Source organism: Tamandua tetradactyla, chromosome 5 (assembly GCF_023851605.1).
Source record: "Tamandua tetradactyla isolate mTamTet1 chromosome 5, mTamTet1.pri, whole genome shotgun sequence".
Classification (NCBI taxonomy): Eukaryota; Metazoa; Chordata; class Mammalia; order Pilosa; family Myrmecophagidae; genus Tamandua; species Tamandua tetradactyla.
Window position 1 is genome coordinate 38,623,150 of NC_135331.1, and position 21,016 is coordinate 38,644,165.

General features: G+C 34.5%; 1 protein-coding gene across 1 annotated transcript in view; it reads right to left on the reverse strand.

Moving 5' to 3' along the window:
* Window positions 1-3,648: 3,648 nt before the first annotated feature.
* The window catches only part of LOC143684064 (procollagen-lysine,2-oxoglutarate 5-dioxygenase 2-like), a 116,318-nt gene continuing 98,950 nt past the window's right edge, over window positions 3,649-21,016 (reverse strand). Inside the window, 10 exon segments of the mRNA XM_077160730.1 lie at window positions 3,649-4,408; window positions 4,563-4,600; window positions 4,603-4,687; window positions 4,793-4,834; window positions 4,837-4,947; window positions 6,541-6,647; window positions 8,190-8,253; window positions 11,343-11,456; window positions 13,682-13,823; window positions 19,369-19,494. Of these exon segments, the coding sequence (XP_077016845.1) occupies window positions 4,253-4,408; window positions 4,563-4,600; window positions 4,603-4,687; window positions 4,793-4,834; window positions 4,837-4,947; window positions 6,541-6,647; window positions 8,190-8,253; window positions 11,343-11,456; window positions 13,682-13,823; window positions 19,369-19,494 (985 nt within the window). The 3' untranslated portion in view covers window positions 3,649-4,252.

Here is a 21,016-nt window from a genome sequence, read left to right on the forward strand (position 1 = left end):
TTACACAGACTGACATCAACTGTGATTTTATTTTGCTTTTCTGCAGCTCGAAAAAACTTACCGAATAGACAGACCACTTGGTATTCAAATGCATTAGTGGTCCCCAAAATGTCATACGATGTTCAGTAGTTAGCAAGAAGAGAAATTAAGAAATGCATACGACCAAAAAAAAGGCATGAGGGAATATGGATCCTGTCACGAGGATAGAGCCCTCAATTTATTTTTATATTGTCTCACATTTTGTTCTATAGAGAGGTGTTTGACTTCCTAGGTAAGTTATCAATACAGATAAATTACTGTTTTTTCAAGGATGAAGCAGAATGAGGAAGATTAATATACTAGCCTACTACTAAAGTATCTATATTTGGGAAAATATGCATATTAATTCATACACACATTAATAGTTAGAAAAAATGCCATTGTGCATTTAAAGCCTTTAAGTAATGTGTATGTACACACACAAACACAAGTGTTTATTACTGACATCAATATACTACCATTCTGGATGGACCTAGAGAACATTATGCTGAGTGAGTCCAGCCATAAACTAAAGGACAAATACTGTATGGTCCCACTGATGTGAACCGACATTCGAGAATAAACTTGGAATATGTCATTGGTAACAGAGTCCAGCAGGAGTTAGAAACAGGGTAAGATAATGGGTAATTGGAGCTGAAGGGATACAGACTGTGCAACAGGACTAGATACAAAAACTCAAAAATGGACAGCACAATAATACCTAACTGTAAAGCAATCATGTTAAAACACTGAATGAAGCTGCATCTGAGCTATAGGTTTTTTTTTCTTTTACTATTATTATTACTTTTATTTCTTTTCTCTATATTAACATTCTATATCTTTTTCGGTTGTGTTGCTAGTTCTTCTAAACCGATGCAAATGTACTAAGAAACGATGATCATGCATCTATGTGATGATGTTAAGAATTACTGATTGCATATGTAGAATGGTATGATTTCTAAATGTTGGGTTAATTTCTTTTTTTCCGTTAATTAATAAAAAATAAATAAAAAAAATAAAAGAGAGAAAAAAAAAAAAAAGTTGTCCCCGCCGGGCACTGCAGACCCTAGGCCCCAGGTCCGGGAGTGGGCAAGGCTGTGCAGCCCTCCTGGCCTCTCCTTATCCCTGGCGTTTGCCACCATCCTTGGCGATCCTTGGCTTGTGGCTGCCTCCCTTTGGGCTGGCTAGAATCTGTCATGTACCCCAGAAAAGCCACGTCCTTTAATCCTCATTCAATATGCTGGGTGGGAGCTTTTTAATTGTTTCCAGGAAGATGTGACCCACCCAACTGTGGGTGGTAACTTTTGATTAGATGGTTTCCATGGAGATGTGTCTCCACCCATTCAAGGTGGGGTTGCTTACTGGAGTCCTTTAAGAGGAACCATTTTGGAGAAAGCTTTAGAGCCACAAACTGCCAGAACCGGCAGAGTCAACAGAACGGACAGAGCCCCGGGGAAGCCATAAAAGAGAAAGCTAGCAGACATTGCCATGTGCCCTTTCAGCTGAGAAACCCTGAATGTCATCAGTCTTCTTGAACCAAGGTATCTTTTTCTGGATGCCTTAGATTGGACATTTTTATAGCCTTGCATTAACTTGGACATTTTCACTGCCTTGTAACTATAAACTTGCAACTTAATAAATTCCCCTTTTTAAAAGCAAAAAAAAAAAAAAAAAAAAATACTACCATTCATTCCAACAGGAATCCCTGTTTCTCTGTTTGTTACTCAATATGTGACTATATTTCTGAAGGAAACGATTTAAACAACAGAGAAGTGTAAAAAGTAAAGGGTGAAAGCTCCATTTATTCTTCTGTGATTGCACACCACTATCCAGTGTTTTCCCATTTAGAAATTCTTTTGTAAATTTACATACACATGTGTAGTTCTGTTTTTGCTTTGACTCTAATGGGATTCCACCTGTAATACTGTAGCTTTATTTCCTCAGATTCGACTCTCGCATGGATATTTGATTGTTGGCAACATAAAGATTTACTTTCACTCTTTTGAAAGGCTTTATAGTATTTCATAAAACGCGTGAACCATACAATCAAAGTGGTTCCTCGAACAGCCTTCTGCAGGGAATGTTTACAGCTGAAAACTTCTCCTTCCATCCAGCTCTGTTTTCTTTTGATTTTTTTATCTACTTATGGAAATTTTTCATGTTTTCCTTCACTCATTATAAACAGTGCTCTTTACATGTACATTTTCCATTATTTCATGGAATCTTGGATAAAAGGGAAGACAGAAAGATGTGCTTGTGCTTGGCCGACTGTCTTGATCCTATATCTGGAAACAGGAGTGTTAGATAAAAACACTTAACACATTTTGACCAGCCATGTACCCTGCAAGTATAAAGACCTAGGGTCTGGCAGATGTCTTTCTTTTGAACTATACCGTGGGGAACATAAAGCCAGCTTGCGCTGGTCAGATTCTACTATTAACAATTAGGTCTGTCTGGATTGGTTGGCATCATCCTATACCCATTGTTACATATTTGATCATCACCCATGAAGTATCCTACTATTATTCACAAATAATTGCTGAAATGTCTCTGCAGCCTTACTGATGGAAATTAGGAATTTATTGTGGGTGTTAAGCACCACCAAAGAAAACAGATGGAACCCAACTTCCTTATTTCCTAAGTTCATCTCCCAGTAACTACAACCCTATACCCTCTTGGTTCACTACTATACTCACAGGATCTGGGACGTGCCTGGATGATACTGGGGACGTCAAACAAACAAACAAGCAAACACCACTGAATAAATACACACTGAATAAAGATCCAGCCTCTACTTCTGCATTTGTAATATGAGTTAGATCAATTATTCACAAGTCAACAAACAGAATTTGGATAAGTTCTCATATCATTAAATGTACAAAACAAAATGAAAAATCATAACCTATCATTCCTTCAGGCTACTTTATCATATATTTACTTCTGAAGATAAATCACCATTAAAAGAAAGCAGCAGTAACTTATTCAAAATTATTTTATTTTTCATAGCTTTCTAACACATGGTGTTAGAAAAAACGAATTGTGGCACCATGACTTGGAAATTTTCAAGTGTAACCTTTAAATTAAGAACAGTAGCTACAATAAGAATATTTAATCACACTCAGAGAAATGGTCAAAAATTAAGTTAACAACTCTCTCAGTGATCGGGAATTTTTAAAAGTGGGATGGTATGACAAAAAAGGGACTAAGAAGGATAAAGCAGAAATTACGCAGGGAAAAGAAAAAAATGAGTAATTAGAGACAAAGTGCAAAAGGAAAGAAAGGCTCAACAACTTTATTTTCCTGATATAAAATCCAAGTACTTAAAAAAGTAAAAAAAAAAAGAATACCAAAACACACTACTATCTCAGTAAACTTTTCTTTTTTTCTCATTATTTTCTAGAATTAGGAAAAAAACATTGTTTTGAATTAAGGGCAGTTGCTGATCTTAAGCAGATACTTGGAGTACCTTAAAAAATGGAAACATTTATAAGCTTTCCTAAATCCAACATCAACCTAATATAATCCACATTGGAGATTCATCTGAAAGAACATATGTAAACATGCAAATATAAAAAGGCTTTCTAACAATCTGAATGAAATTTTTTTCTAGTAGATATGTTCCTCTACAAAGTTTCATGAGGAAAACAGATTGGGTTTTCTACAAAGTTTCATGAGGAAAACAGATGTGCAGTGTTGTTTTTTGTATTCCCTAAGTAACTACTGTAAAAGATACCTGCACAGGCAGGCAAAAAAGTACTTATTAAATTAATTGCAAATGAATTCACTTAGAATCTCAGATTTGTAATATTTGAAGAATTGCTAATTTTCCTTTGTCTGTTCTTTTCTATATCTCCACAGATGATGATAAATAAAATTCTTTCCAGGCTAATCTTAAATAAGAAAACATTATTAGTCTCATTTGTCGCTTGTACATTTGTACCTGAATAAATTTATCAATTGAAACACAATCATTCTTAGAGACAAAAAGAAATAGAAATAAATATTTTGTTTTACTTTTTTCTTTCTTTCCTTCTTCTTTAAAGGCTCAGAGTAGACATTAAGAAACATCAAACAACTTCTTACAAAAAGGTTTTCAAACAATTGGCCCAAAGTGAAGTTCTTCTGTTGAAGTTATTTAAATATTCTCTCATCTTCTCAAGCACAACTTCAAAGATATGTTTGTGCCAGTCATCCAGTCCAGAAAGAAAATTCAATTCAATGAACAGTAAATAACTTAGGGATCTATAAAGGACACTGCGATGTATCGGGTTCCATTTTTAACAGGAAGTCCTTCATGCAAATGCGTGAGTCTCCCTGGGTGCATGAAGCTCCAGCCTTTTCCTGGTGACTCAATAGAGCAATTGTACCTTAGAAATTTGCATCCACCTCCCTAAAGGGTTAGAACAAAGATATGTGTCAGGTCCTATTATTTTAACCAGTGCTAAAATTCAAATTATGCCTTCAACACAGAAGAGGCCAAGGCAAAGACCTTTCCATAATGAGACACATTTTTGAAAAATGTAAAAAATAAAGGACATAAGCACCTGAAAATCTTCTCCGACATTATTGAGTGCAATGTTGATGTAAAGGTGGAAGCATCATGATGTGGGCGAAGAGAACGCTGTCTGTCAGGCGAGTATTTTACCACAAAATTCAACAGCGCAAACCCCTGAAAAGTGAAAGTAAGCAGGTAGATTCGCTATCAATAAAACAAAGAAAAACACAATTGTGTAAGGACTGGTAGAGGGTAGGCAGGGGGTGGGAAGACAACTACCTTCGTATAATAGCCTGCAAAGACCTTCAGCGTCACAGGGGTGAAGGGGTGATGAACTCTCGGATGAAATGAAGCCACACGGTCTCCAGACCAACTTGTTTCATGTGAATATCATCAGTTGGAACATTTTCATAGCCACCAGATAGACGGCTATCCTAGAAATAGCATTAATGAAATCCTAAAGGGCGCCGCATGCAATTCACATTTGACATTACCCTGGTGTTTTTCAACCACAAGATCAAATAACAGTTATTCAGTTATGGTATGCTATCTGATTTAATTGCAAAACAATAAAAATAACATCATTTTGTAAATTTATCAACTGTGATTTAATGTACTGCAGAGTTAGTGGGCTCCTTTTGAATTTATTTAATATATATGCAAAGTTAGACAATAAAGTAAATAAATCTGACTTCTTTAAGCTCCCCATCCCTCCAAAAAAGAGTTTTTTATAGTTACTTTTCAGGCAATCTCAGCTGCAGATGCACATAAGCCCCATTTATATACCCAGGGAATTACCTGCCACTGAAAACAACCTTTCACGGCTATGTTCCTCACTTTCATTGTGTGATACCCAAAGTCCTTCAATCACTCTGCTGTGGTTTGGAGTGATGCACCCCAGAAAAAACATGTCCTTAAACTTAATCCATTCCAGTGGATGTGAATCTGCTGTAAAGTTTTTGATGAGCTTACTTTAATTAAGGTGTGCCCAGCCCAATCAGAATGGGTCTTAATCCTAATACTGGAGTCCTTTATAAGCAGAATGAAATTCAGGGAGAGAGAAAAAAAGCCTCCAGAAGCAAGAACCTGAAAGTCAATGGAATCCAGAAGAGAAGGGAGCAGCCAGGAGAGGCCACCATGTGCCCTGCCATGAGCCAGGAGCCAAGGACCAAGGCTCACTGGCAGCCAGCCCCAGAATGCTGGTCTTCCAGAGGACAGCAGCTCCTTAACTAAGCCTTGATTTGCATTTTCTCTTAGCCTCAAAATCATGAGCTAATAAATTCCCATTGTTTAAGCCCATTCGCATGAGCATCCAAGAAAACTCAAACACACTGCTTTCCATTTCTCTACAACTTGCTCACTTCAAGTTCTTTCACATACTCTGTACTTCCCTCTCCTTGATCAGAATAGCTAGCTAGACAGGACCTTTGATTGAGCAGAGACAGTAACTTCCCAGGGTCTGCCAGCAAAACTCCTTGGTCTTGTTAGGAGCTGGCATCTATGGGTTCTCAAAGCAAAGGAAAAAAAAAAAAAACTGGCAGTAATGCTTCTTGCCAAGTATTTGATTGCAAATGCACATCTGAATTTATCAAAGGCATTCAAACAGAACTCTCCTCCCTCCATTTACATGCACAAAAAATAGTTTTGGCAGTCAAGCAGAAAGGATTTGTCTTAGTATTTTCATGGCTCACTACCAAAGTGCAAGGAGTAAAGAGAGGCATTGGAAAAGAGCAGAGCCCCAGTAAAGGCAGATCTTTACTTAGAGACCATCAGTATCATTATGTGCACAGATGCCAAAGCAATGCACAGACAGATTAAATGACTTCAGAATTAGATCTGAAACAGAGTTCTCCTGACACCCTGAACAAGCCAGTTCATTTAGGTCTAGACAGCAAAAAGAACATTCGGGTCTAAGTAGCAAAAAGAACATCTCTCTGAGTTAAAAATATCTACCTCTCTCCCACCCCCGCCCCAGCCACCACCGCCTCATATTGTAGTTCTATGCGGAAAAGTGAAGTGCAGCTTACATGATGCTTCCCCCCAGACCACTGGCCAAAACGCTCCATTTCTTCCACCAACTCATCACAGGCTTTTGCAGAAAATATGGGGAACCAAAAGACATCTGGACAAGGTTATAAAATATGAACGGCACAATCAGAAGATTAACATATGTATCTTTCAAATAATAAATGGCATTTCAAATTAAGACAGATTACCCAAATACAGATCTCACTTAGATATTGTTTAAGGTTTGTCCCAAATTACGGACATATAAATAACACTGTGCAAATTGAAATATTAATATAAAATATAAACAGTTTTAGAAACTATTCAATTTATGGATGACTCATATCACTCACATACTGAGTAAAAGAGGAATTTGCAGAAACAATAGTTTATGTTTTAAACCTTGGCTGATTCTATGTATGCTCCTCTCCTGTGCAACATGAAATTTTTATTTCAGGATTTTGAAACTTGAGTACTCTAAAGCTATTAGATTTGTATGCTACAATCCACTCATTTACATAGAGCTGGGTAAATACATGTGTGTTTAAAAGTGAAAGATGAGGACTGTTACAAGCAATAACTGGTTTGTTTTAACAGTTTCTAATACTTCACATTTTAACATTTGTGAAATCAAGATACATCTTACAATCATGATCAACAAAGCAGCCACTGAGATACAGTTGTAATATCACTGTAATATTACACAGTACTGTAATATCACAGTACATATATAGCCTTGGTCAAATCTTCCTTTCCTTTACCTTAGCGGATGCTGCACTTGTTGAGCTGTCCTGCCCTTTGAAGTGCCTTCCGAAGTGTTTACACTGTGATTTAGCATTGAAATGAAAGGTTGTTTTGTGTACATTATACCAGGTCATATGCTAACATCTATGTCTTATTGAGGCTAAGAGATGTAATAAGTCTAAAAATTTCTGACTGGAAAATATTACATTTTAATTGGCAATATTATTTTCTTTATCCTAGTACATAAAATAATGGTGCATCTCAGAACTGATGAATCTTACATTCTCTGAAATAAAGCATTAGAAACAATTATGAACAATTCTGAAGTAGAGTTCATTTTTATATTAAAAAATCCCAATGAGAAATGACTCTTGGAGTCCAATCTCTTTCTACAATAAACCGTAACTGAAATAACTTGACACCAGAGATCTGTCCATGGTTCACTGCTTTTAGTGGTTTAAGAAAACCTTGACACTTGAGTCTGCTTAAAAGAGGCATGATCTCAAAAACATTGCTAATCTCTATATGCTACATTTTTACAATTATGTGATTCTTTCTTTTTATGCTGTATGGCAGAGATCACACTTCAATCTTTTTCCATGTGAGTATCCCATTATTGCAGCACCGTTTGTTGAATTTTTGTTTGCTTTTTCATTCTTTGTTTGCTTGTTTTTGGGGAAGTACATGGGCTTGGAATCAGACCTGGCTCTCCTGCATGGCAGGCGAGAATTCTACCACTGAACTACCCTTGCACCCCCAATTACGTGATTCTTAAAATTGTGTAACTGGCAATTGACCTTATTAATTATATCTAAAGTATGTTTCACAGCAAGCCATCTAAAATAGCATTACCTTAATAACATTGCTTTATGGAAAAAATGGTAAAAAATTCTCTATAGATCATAATAATCATTAATACAAACCTGCTTAACCAAATTTTCAGTGAAAATCTTTGAATAATCATGGTTTATATATTTTTCCTTCCAGTCCTACAAAAAGAAAAACAAATTAATTGCAGAGATTAAAGCAAATACATTTTATAAATATTTTACTGGAAAATATAGGTACATGCATTTTATACATTTTGGACAGTTTATGACTACATGTAGTAGAGAAAACAGGAATTTTCAGAGACCACAGTTTACATTTTAGTCTTTGCCTAAATCTGTGTATGATCATATTAGTCTATGAAAATATGAAATTTATAGTTATGAAGTTGTATGGACCTCAGAAAAACATGCTTGTTCTTAAATTTAATCCGTTCTTGTGGGTGTGAGCCCATTGTAAGCAGGAACTTTTAAAGCGGTTACTTCAGTTAAGGCGTGGCCCACCTCAATCAGAATGCATCTTAGTTATATTACTGGAGTCTTCTAAAAACAGAATGAAATTCAGAAAGACAGCCAGAGGATCAGTCGGAACCCAGAGAGGAAGGAGAGACCAGCAGACACTACCATGTGCCTGGCCATGCCACAGCGGAGGATCAAACCAAGGAGAGCAGCAGCCAGCCCGCGGATGTCACTGTCGCTGGGGAGAAAGCATCGCCTCCATGATGCCGCGATGATGCCTTGATTTGGACTTTTTTCCCTAACCTCAAACCATGAGTGAATGAGCTCCTGTTGTTTAACCAGACCCATTTTGTGGTATTTGCTTGAGCAACCTAGGAAACTAAAACAAAGTTTTATACCTCAGGATCTTAAAACTTGGTAATCTTATAGTGATTAGATTTGTGCACCATATCCTATGTATACACACAGAGGTGGGCAAATTATGTGCTTAAAACTGAAAGACATGATTGTGAAAACCTTGTGTCTGATGCTTCTTTTATCTACCTTATGGACAGATGAGTAAGACATATGGATTAAAAATAAATAATAGGGGAAACAAATGTTAAAATAAATTCAGTAGATTGAAATGCTAGTGATCAATGAATGGGAGGGGTAAGGGGTATAGTATGTATGAATTTTTTTTCTGTTTTCTTTTTATTTCTTTAATTGATGCAAATATTCTGAGAAATGATCATGATGATGAATATACAACTATGTGATGAAAAAAAGAATGTTCATATTATATGTTGATTGGTTTTATTAATAAAAATTTCAAAAACCTGAAAGATAAAGAACAATATCCTACCAACAAATATTCATAAAAGTTAATTACCCAGACTCTTACTTATACTTCTAAGGCAAATTAATCTAAAATAATTTTGATATTTTAAATGAGTTTACAGTTTTCTGCCTGTACTTTAATGTTTAAAATTTATCAAATAGTTATCATGGAATTACTAAAAACCTCAGTTTTGTCAGTTACAGAAATTAGGGCATAGGATATACACTGACAGCTCCTCTCCCTGTTGAATTCAGGAAAATGATTCTTTTCTTTGACCAATCTCTAGCACATAAGCCACACGTAAGATACCTCAAATTTTCAACATAAACTAAGAATTCTTTTACTTAATCAAGTGACTTATTCCATTTATAAGGCAAATACATTTTGCTTATTTATAAGTTAGAGTATATATATTAAAATATGTAGTGATTTAAATATCACAAAAGATCTCTCCTTAAGATATTTTTAGACTATTTAAAGAAAATTCTTAATTTTTTCTTTACCAAGTAAAAATACAGAAATTAATTAGAGAAGAACTGAGCCAAGGTTCAAAATAATCCCATCAACATATGTGCCAAAAGTATTTATATGAAATGTATCTTTTGAGGTCAGATTTCAGAAGGCCATGACAAATTTATGTGGCACTCTTAGTGTCCTGTATCTCTAGCCATAGTAATACAGTCATTTTTTATATGAAGGAACTATTTTCAAATTCTGTAATAATAATCATAACACTAATTTACTCATGGTTAATATTAATAAGGATCAGATTATCTCATTATTTCTTCTACTATTTATTCATTTTCTGATTCTAAGATAAATACATTTCTATTATGGAAGATATGGGGAAAATTAAAGATAATTACCCATATTACTTCAGGAAATTTCTTTGCAGTATTTTTTCCTACATATCAATATTGATTTTTTTTTGAAGCTAAAAAAAAGTCCATAGGAATTTACATTAAGGCATACATATTAACTTTTCAGTTTAGACCACATTTTAAGCATTATTGAGCAAACTTGAGTTTACTAATTTGACATTCTGATGATTGGAGAGTCATTAAATATTTTGCTATGTAGTTATCCTTCGTGAGGCATCTCAATCAGGCGAATTTTCCAAAGAATAAAGCAAATCAACCAAAAGAAAAGCACTTCCTACTTAATTCTGATATTTTTATTGCCGCCCAAAGATTTGAATGCTACACAAACTTCTACAATTCAGGATTTAATTGAGAACATTTTACCAGGAATCTAATATTACCCAAGAAATCAAATAATTCTATCCTTAAAACAAGAAATGATTTAGCATCAAATTAAAATATGTGATTCTACTCTCATTATAAAATGCCACGTTTCAATTCTGCTTTTATAAAAGATGAAAATATGCAGGTAAAATGGAAGAAAAGAACTTTTAAAATATAAAATTGTCAAGAGATAAAATTTTATTATTCAATAAAGCATTTAGAGGCTATTAAATTTACCATTACTCGGTTTCAACTACTTTTAAAAAAGATAAAAGACAATTTTCATCAGATGGATTGGGTCTCCGTAACTGAAAACTTTTACTAGAGAGAGGGAAAGTAATAAATAGTAATACAAGAGAGGATTATTCAAGGCTATTCTTTCTATCAAATAAATAGAGGAGTTAATTCCTATATAATTCAAATCTTTAAGGAAAGAAATAATGTATTGTAAGCATTTTTATGAAATTGGGATTAATAATTAGATGGCGCTTTTAAACAAATAAAATAAAAATATTGGAAGAAATCAAGGAAACTGATTAATTCCTTACCCAAAATATGTTTTATTTTAAAAGTTCTTGGTCAAGTTTAGACTTATTCTAGAAGTCACGAAATGTATCAGTTCTTTTTAAAAAACCTCTTATCACATTTTCATTTTATTACCTAATCTATATACATTTAGAACTGCAGGAAATTAAGTAAAAGAATAAAGTTGAGTATGAAATACATACCACAGGATTTTCAAAAATCTGCCAGAGGTCATTGTTATAATGGGAAATATTGTAATTAGCAGTTGATAATAGCCTTCCAAATTCATCTCTGTTAGAAACGTACATAAACATGCCCTACATACCAAAAAATAATAGTATTAACAATCTTAAAGTATGGGCAAATAAATTTAAAAATAGAAGATATTTACATCAATTTCTATGTTTCATTCGTGAACATGCATTTTTACTTTTCATATAAAAACATGTAAGATTTAAAATAAAAGAAATGAAATTTTGATTAATGATAAAATTAGACATCACACAAAACTAACTGATAGCACTGCCACTCAACTGAAAAAAAAAAGAAGAGAAGAATGGATTGTTTTATCACTGTCTCATTGATCCTAGATGAAGACATTGGAAAAGAAATTCCTGTTTGAAAGCGGAAATAATTTTAAGACACCAAAATGCAATAAATTGTACCTGTTTGGCTTCTTTTCCTTTCAAAGAAGGCAATGTCACATTTAAAAAAAACATTCAAAATGTCAATATTATTTCATCATCAGTCTACTTTATTCATGTATTGCCCTGATGTGTGAATCTGAACACAGTAACTAGCACTGCATTATAAAGTAGCTGGAGAAAACTAGTCTCACATACTTGTTACAAACCAAATAAAAGTGACAAACATCACTAAGGTAAGGTAGTTTCTTTTTGTACCTGTTTTAATGGTAAAAGGGTTACAGATTAATAAAAGAAGTCAATGAAGAGTGCCCAACACCTCGTTTTTATCAAAATGTACTGTATACCCACTAGCACCTCTTCTCTTCCTTAAAAAGGAAAAAGATCTAGAAAAACTAGTAAAAAGGACTTGGATTTAACTCTATCACATTAAAAATATAAAATGTAAACCAGCCCCCAAATAAACAAACACTGAATATCACATAATGCCCTCCCTCAAACACACATGAACACACAAACACACACACACACACAAATTAAGAATGAATGAATACCAACATTTTACCATGTTAAATGGAAAGAAGGCTCTTAAAGAAACTTTACTGCTAGGCAATAAACTGTATCTAATATAAACAAAAAGAAATACAAATAAATGAAAATAACACCTTTGGGGGGCTGAGCATTTGGAATGTTTCCGGAGTAGGGGAGTCTTTTTCCCTTTGTAAAGTCTAAAATGAAGAGAAGCATCAGGTAAGTCAACCTGCACACCTCCTCTCTTTCAGGTATTCTTAGGTAAACAAAAATAACAGCCCTTGATCAAAAGCTGGCATTCTGAAATGTCATTTGTGACAACATGCAGAACAAGCAAAGCTCATAGCAAACACATAAAGAAATAACACCAGCCCTTTTGTTCCTTCTTTTTTTTTTGGTCAAACAAAAATCCAAGCTCATTCCTTAGTAAAACTTTCATTAGGCACAAATTAAAACAAACAAACAAAAATGTGAGAGGCCATTCCAGGATGCGCTGTTCGGTCAAATTAGCCAAACATGAGCACAAATTACAATCACAGTTACTGAGGATATTCAAAAAAATGATACACATAGCTGTGTAGGAAAAACAAATATTCTCCAACAAAACATGCCTTGTTAAACTAAGAGAAAAAATACTTGCCAACTTTTCTGATTTTTCATACTTGCTTATAGAAATATGGAATTAAAGAAATAACCCTATAATTTATAAACCAGAAAATCATATTAATAGGCTTTGAAACATATTTATGCATTTTGAAATGCAAACTTTATTTTCTGCAGTCATTGAAGTTTTACAATAAAAGTATATTTGTAAAACAGCAATGTATCACCAATTTTTCACATAAATTAAAGTACACCATATTGTAACACTTCTCCCAGTTTAGTGGTAAGGAGCCTGCTTGTCTGTGAAGTTAATGACATATAAAGCACATCTACTTAGAGAAAATATGGACATTGATTTCAGAAAAATGTTTGTACTTCTTAAATAAGTAAATGAACATTTCACCAATTTTATCTAATTAATTTTAATTTGGTCAAATTTTCACTATAGATTTTCAAACAGAAGTAAAGAAAAATACTTAAAGACACAAACCTGACTTAAATAAGCTCCGTATTTGCTGTCAAAAATCTATTTCTTATGAATTAACCTGGTTATCAAAACTAACATTTTTCAAATTTTTTGCTATAGGTAAATATTAAAATATTATTCTACAAAATTGCTTCTGATTTTCCAATATAAAAGCAAAAAAATTGGCTAGTACTTTCAAGTTGGAAAGACAAAGGACACTGAAACACAGTGACATACCAACTGGGAAAGCAAGCCATGTCACAGGAATACTCAAGCAGGCCATCATCATAAACCTTACCATTTCTCTAGCATTTCGACAAAGAGCCATATCAGGATCCAATTTATCACGGATAAAATAGTTCCTTTCGCTCATTTCAGATCGCAGTGTCTCTCCTTTAATTAAGTACACGTTAGCCATGTATGGGACATTCCACACCCCTCTGAAAGTAAAGAGAAGACATTCAAAATACCACAATAAAAAAAAAAGTTTTATTTTTAAGTTTTAAAAGTAAGTTTGGTAATGCTTTTAAAATTAACATATAAATTATTGTGTACACAATATCATACAGTTAATGATATTTGGTACATGTACACACACATGCATGAGATTTTTTTTTAATTTTTTGTATTTTCATTTATTCATTTATTTTAAAATATTTTTGTTAACAAATCTTCACATACACACAGTCCATGCATGGTAGTACAATCAGTGGTTCACTGTATCATCACATAGTTGTGCATTCATCACCATGATCATTTTTAGAACATTTGCATCACTCCGAAAAAGAAATAAAAAAGAAAAAACTCATATATCCCATCCCCCTTACTCCTCCCTCTCATTGGCCACTAGCATTTCAATCGACCCAATTTAGTTTAGCCACTTATCACCCCTATTATTTATTTATTTTTATCCGTATTTTTTTACGCATCTTTCCATACCCTGGATGAAAGGGGCATCAGACACAAGGTTTTCACAATCACACAGTCACATTGTAAAAGCTCTATCCTTACACAATCATCTTCAAGAACCAAGGCTACTGGAACACAGTGCAACAGTTTCAGGTACTTCCCTCCAGCCTCTCCAATACACCATAAAGGATCCAAAAGGGTATCTATATAATGCGTAAGAATAACCTCTAGGATAACCTCTCGACTCCGAAATCTTTCAGCCACAGAAACTTTATTTTGTCTCATTTCTCTCTCCCCTTTTTGGTCAAAAAGGCTTTCTCAATCCCGTGATGCCAGGTCCCAGTGAATCCTGGGAGTTCTTTCCCATGCTGCCAGGGAGATTTACACCCCTGGGAGTCAGGACCCACGTAGCGGGGAGGGCAGTGAGTTCACCTGCCAACTTGGCTTAGAGAGAAAGCCCACATCTGAGCAACACAAGAGGTTCTCTGGGGGTAACACTTAGGCATAATGTTAACTAGGCTTAGTCTTTCCTTTGCAGAAATAATTTTCATAGAGGAAAACCCCAAGATTGAGGGTACACAACTTATTTTATAATCACCAGTCATTCTTCCAAAGGTAGCTGCCAATATTCTTAGTTATCACCTATATTTAACATATTTATATCTAAGTACTTTATGTTATGATTGACTTTCATAAAGTTTACATATGTTATTTATGAAAGTTAATCTCTGGTTAATGAGATTAATTGGTGTACACCACAGGTTTTTGAGATTTAGGAGACAAACCATTCTCTAGATAAATTTCAGTTATAAATTTGGCATTTTGGCTGTCATCCCTCAGTTATGGCAGTAAAGAGCATAGTATTTGCTATACAGAACGTGTTTGCATGTAAGACTGAGTTGTTTGATAACTAACAGAATACAGCCAATGGTATATGCTAAGCTGGCTCCCACTAGCTCCTGAGAGATGATTTTGGCATCTCTTCCCAAGTCCATGTTCAGAGACATCACAACATAAGCTTGGAATTGGGCATGGTAGAAGTATTTACATCACACAAAGTGACAAGCACTACAAATCAGAGCACATTTCCTCCCGTACCACTGAGAGTTGGTTTTTAGACATTTTTCCCACACACCACTGAATGCAGCCTAAAATTCTCCTAAAATATATTCCATTCACGCTCACTAGAATCTTTTGCAGAAATGTTTTACAGAAAAAGGAAGGTGTGAAGAAATAAGCTGGAAGTACATGAGTGTAGAGAGACATGGTTTCTTTTGTCCTTTACTCTTTCCCACACCAACCTCCTCACTCTGAACATGACTCATTTCCTAATAATCAGCATAGGAAACGTTTTCCTTCAAGGGCTGCACCCAGTTACTTTTGAGAACAGAATAAGAAAATCTTGACCAAGGAAATGCAGTTTAAACATTGAAAGGTATATGACCATTTTAGCTTACAGACTAGTCTCAAAGGAATTGGCCTTAAAAAGAATACAGCTGACTTCAGAAAGAGTGCCTACCATTTCAATTTTGAAGGGAAAAACATATATATACATACATGCCCTTCATGTAGCTTTTAAGCATGAGGCATATTCTCACATTGATCATGTCAAAGGCCTTTACCAGATTCTTTTCCTTATACATTAGACGATAAAGACAGAAAATGATGGGGGTCTATGACTTAAATGAAACGTGAATTCCATTCTGGTACCCTTATTTCTGCCACCCACAGACAACAGCAGGCATGTGATCTAAAGACCTCCCAGAACCAATAAAAATACACTGAAACAATAGAATATGATCATAATAGTATTTTCTCAGCTCATGCGTCTTTGTTTTTTATAAGTTATTTGTATTTTTACTGCATTTCAAGAGTTCTTTTCATATTTTATCTGCAAGTCCCTTATCAGAATTAGGATTTGCAAAATATTTCTCCCATTCTATGTTGTATTTTATTTTCTTTATTGTGTGCTTTGTGGTACCAAAGCTTTTTATTTTGATAAAGTACACACCTCCCCATTTTCTTTTTTTCTTTTTTTTTTTTTTTGCTTCTGCTTTTGATGTTATATCAAAGAAGCTGCTGCCTATTCCTGGACCATAAAGATGGAGACCCATGCTTTCTCTGTTTTTTAAAGTATTTTTATTGAGAAATCTACACACACATACAGTCTAACCATAGTATACAATCAGTGGCTCACAATATCATCACATGGTTGTATATTCACCACCATGATCATTTTTAAAACATTTCTATCACTCCAGAAAAACAAATAAAAAGAAGAAAAGATCTCATATATCCCGTACTCTTCCCCTTCTCTATCACTCAACACAAGTATTTCAATGTACCCAAATGTTTACCCTTTATCCCCCCTAATATTTATTGTTTATCCTTATTTTTTTTACTCAGCTGTCCATATCCTGGATAGAAGGAGCATCAGACACAAGTTTTCACCATCATATGGTCACCTCATAGAAGCTATACAGTTACAAAATCATCTTCAAGAATTAAGGCTACTGTTCTTTAGCACAAAATCTAACCCAAACTGTCTAGATAGATCATGTAAACAATACAAACACAGGGAGCCCATATAAGAATGAGGGCCTTTAATCCTGCATAGCTTAATGTAACGCATGGACACATCCCAGAGTATATAAGCAGATAATCAAAAAAAGTACTGGCAAAGTCCCTTGAGAGATGGGAGAAAAAATATGCAGCTACTAAACTTGACCAACAGGAGAAACCCCTGATACTGTGTCAAACATCAGGGACACCTAAATCAAAAAGCCAAGCCTTTGATCTTGAGGCTTACTCTTGTGAAGCTTATGTATGTAGCAAAGAAGCTTAGCCTACCTATAGGTATGCCTAGGAGTTACTTCTGGAGGACCTATTTGTTGCTCAGATGTGGTCTCCTTCTACCTAAACCCAAATTATTGGCCTCCCCCTATGTGGGATATGACATTCAGGGGTGAAAGTCTCCATGGCAGCATGGGAGATGACCCCCAGGGAGGAATTTGCTGGTACCATGGGATCAACAATGCCATCCTGGTCAAAAGGGGGAAAAGAAGTGTAACAAATAAGGTATCAGAGGCTGAGAGAGTTCAAAAGAATCGAGAGGTTACTCTGGAAATCATTCTTATGTAAGCTTCAATTATACACTGCTACCTACCATAATTTGACAAACCCCAAACAAAACCATTCCAGCCAACCATAAAGAACACCTACGGTGTTACATAAGATTCTACAAAGGTTCCATGAACTAGGGTAATTTTCCAGAAACCTACACCCTCCAGATGGGTCCTTGGACCAGATAAGTCCTGAAATGCAGAGGGGCCAGCCCTTCCAGAACATCAACTAGTTCCATCCCCCAATCCCATATTATCAACAGCCCCTTCCAATATGAAAAAGTTAGAATAAGCATAGCCCAAATACCCCTAAAGAGTGGGAGAAAGATCAAAGGTGATGGTGGAGTCATACAGAGAAGGCAGGGTTTAACAAATGGGTATGACTGCCGAATAATTATATTGATATTTCTTTTAGTTTCTAGTATCTTAGAGCAGCTAGAAGTAAAAACCTAAAATTGTAGAACTGTAATTCATACCAAACACTTAAATCTGCTTTACAACTAACTGTTGCAATATGCTTTGAAATTTATTGCTTTTTTGTATATATGCTATTTTTCACAAAAAAGAGAAAGAAGCCAATTGTGATGATAATATATATATATACATATAAGAAGCCAATTGTGATGATAATATATATATATAGTCCTTCTAGCCTCCAGTGTTCTGGAGCAGCTAGAAGGAAAAATCCGAGATGATGGAATGGTAGCCCATGACAAACTCTGGGATTGGTTCTGTAACTACTTGTTGAAGAGTGTTTTGAAAATTGTTGCTTTCTTCTTTCTTTGCTTTGTGCATGTTATATTATACATTAAAAAAAATTTGAAAAAAAAAGAATCAGTGCTACTGGAACACAGTTCAACAGTTACAGGGCACTGCCCTCGAGCAACTCCAATACACCATCATCTAAGAAGGGGTATTTACATAATGCATAAGAATAACCTCCAGGACAACCTCTCAGCTCTGTTAAAATCTCTCAGCCACTGAAACTTTATTTTGTCTCATTTCTCTCTTCCCCCAGTTGGTCAAGAAGGCAACTGCTGTTTGTAGGCTTCCTAACAGCAGCCAACAAAACCCTTTATCATGTTTAATCATTCAAATTAAAGTGTTCTATACTTATTAATTATTTTACAAACAAAAAAATATTTCCACCACTTAACTCTTCATCTAGAAGCATATAATTTTTTCTAAATTTGTAAGTTTATTTATTTTTATATTTATAATCACAAAAGTATGTTTTCCCTTTTTAACTGGGCTGACATGTCTGAAAATGAAGACAAAGCACTTACAGACTCAGTCACTTTTTATGAAAAATAAAGCAATGACTGGCATTCCTCTCTGATATTACCTTAGCATAATAAATTCAGTTGTGATTGTTTTTTAGTTTGAAAATATAAAATGTTGTCCCTGAAATAAATATCAATCATGCAACACTTTGTACCAAGTAGATTCTCCTCAAATTCTAGAAACGGAAACCAGATATTGGTGAAGAAACTGTTCTTTAAAGCAAAATATTAGCTGTTTCACTATGGCAGAAGACTCATGCAATTAGGGAAAATTAGGAAGCTTTTGATTGTTGGTGCTATGTTTGTTTGCTTGCTATAATTTTTAAAAATTATTAAAACAACCCTCATTCTGCCTCTAAATTACAGCTAAACTCTCTTTCCAAACTTTTTATCTCCTCTACCAGCAACAAGATGGCGACCCATGGTGGCCATATATTGTCGATTGGCATCTCCCACCATAAGGAGTTTCTTCATTTGAAGATATGGAACTTTAAAAGCAATTAAAAATATCTATCAATTTTATACTAGTATTCAAAATGTCTCCAGACTCACACTTCCATCAAACACAAAGGAAACAGATGAAAAATAACAAATGTTTTCAATTAATATTAAGAGGACCACATCTGTAGATTCTGTTATTTTCTCCTAGGAAATTTAATCAAGTAACTTACATTCTACTTCCCTGAACAATATCCACATAATCTTCAGTTCGAGCATAGTACCCATCAGGGCTCAGGGCTCCCCAGAAGTTGGACCAGAGCTTTCCATGACGAGTTACAAGAGGAGCAATGATCTTCCTAAACGAAGAGAGAAAAAAAATATTTATTTATGGATTAGCTTATTTTTTAACTAATCGAGAATTAAGTATTTTGAACTTGGCATGATATCTAACAATAAAATTAATTCAGCATGTATGTCATTGATCAAAAAAAAAAAAAGAGGAAGTTCTTTCCAGTACCTTTTCTTAAATGAATATACTGCTAACTTTCAATAATGACTTAAAAAAAAGAAAAAGAAAAAATAATTTAAAATACTAATAAAAGTTTTTAAATGACTGTAAAAAGTACTATATTACCATACAAAAAATGAAACTACTGTAATTGTTTAATCTTATTTAAATTTATTTCAAGTATTTCAGAAAGTATACCAAATGAAATCAAATAATGCCATTTCCATCAGACAGACAGAACGGCCCCTTAGACATTAAAGTAGCCGATAAATATTTTTTGAAACACAAATGAATGAAGATGATCAACACATTTCTAACTAGGCCAGGTTTCCTTAAATGAAATCCTCAAGCACTTTAATGTACATTTACATATTTTTGTGACTTTTAAAATGGGTTATGATTATAGTAAGCTAGCCCTGACAACATGAACATTTTTCTTTATTTAGAAAATAGAGGGGTAACTGCCAAATTTCTGTCTCACGACTTCCCAGGTAAGTGGTCTCTCTGAGACAAGCACATGTTACAAATTAAAAACATACCAGATTTCTCCCTATGGAAATCTAATTTACAATTTATTTGTAATTCTCAGGTTCCTCTGGAATTAGTTCCAAAATGAAGTGAACTGTTGCGCTGCCCATAGTTGTTAAGGAAAGCTCGTACAATTCCCCCACAAAGAAGTTTATGAAATAATCGTTCTCCAGAACAACCTATTTCACAAAGCCTGGCCTTACAAACACCAGCTGGGCCCTTTCTCTTTCACTCAGAGTAAAGTGAAACAAAACAGGTAAACACAGTGTACAAAATAATAGTTTTGTTTTCTTTCTCGTGGTTCCTTTTTAAATGAAAAATTACTAACCTGATACAGTTATATTTTGTTTTGTTAAAAAAAGTACAACATTGAAATTACTAATGCAAATTAGGATCTACTGATTACATTAATTTAGGGAATGATAATTCAATGCCAATAACTGACAAAATAAAAAATTTAGTGGAGAAAAAAAATCTTGTATAATCCCAATTATTTCCTAAAGAGGGTTGCGTCCAGAAATTTGGAAAACCAAAATCTATGTGCTATGTGACTCAGTGTTTCAGGTATGGAAATACAAGGGTAATTGCTGGGGGAGGATGAACTGCAATATTAAAGTGAAGAACTAAAATTTGGAGAAAAGTAGTGAATAGCAGAGACGAGAAGAGGAGAGGGAGAAGAGAGCTGATGAAATACTGAAAAGCCACAGGCCTTAGGATGAAACCTTCTCCTGCTTTCTCCAACCTTTAGTCGGGTCATTAAATTTCATGAAATTCTTTGTGTATATTAATTTCTTACGGAAAGCACATGGCTGGATAAAGAAGCAAAAGCCATAGCTATCAAA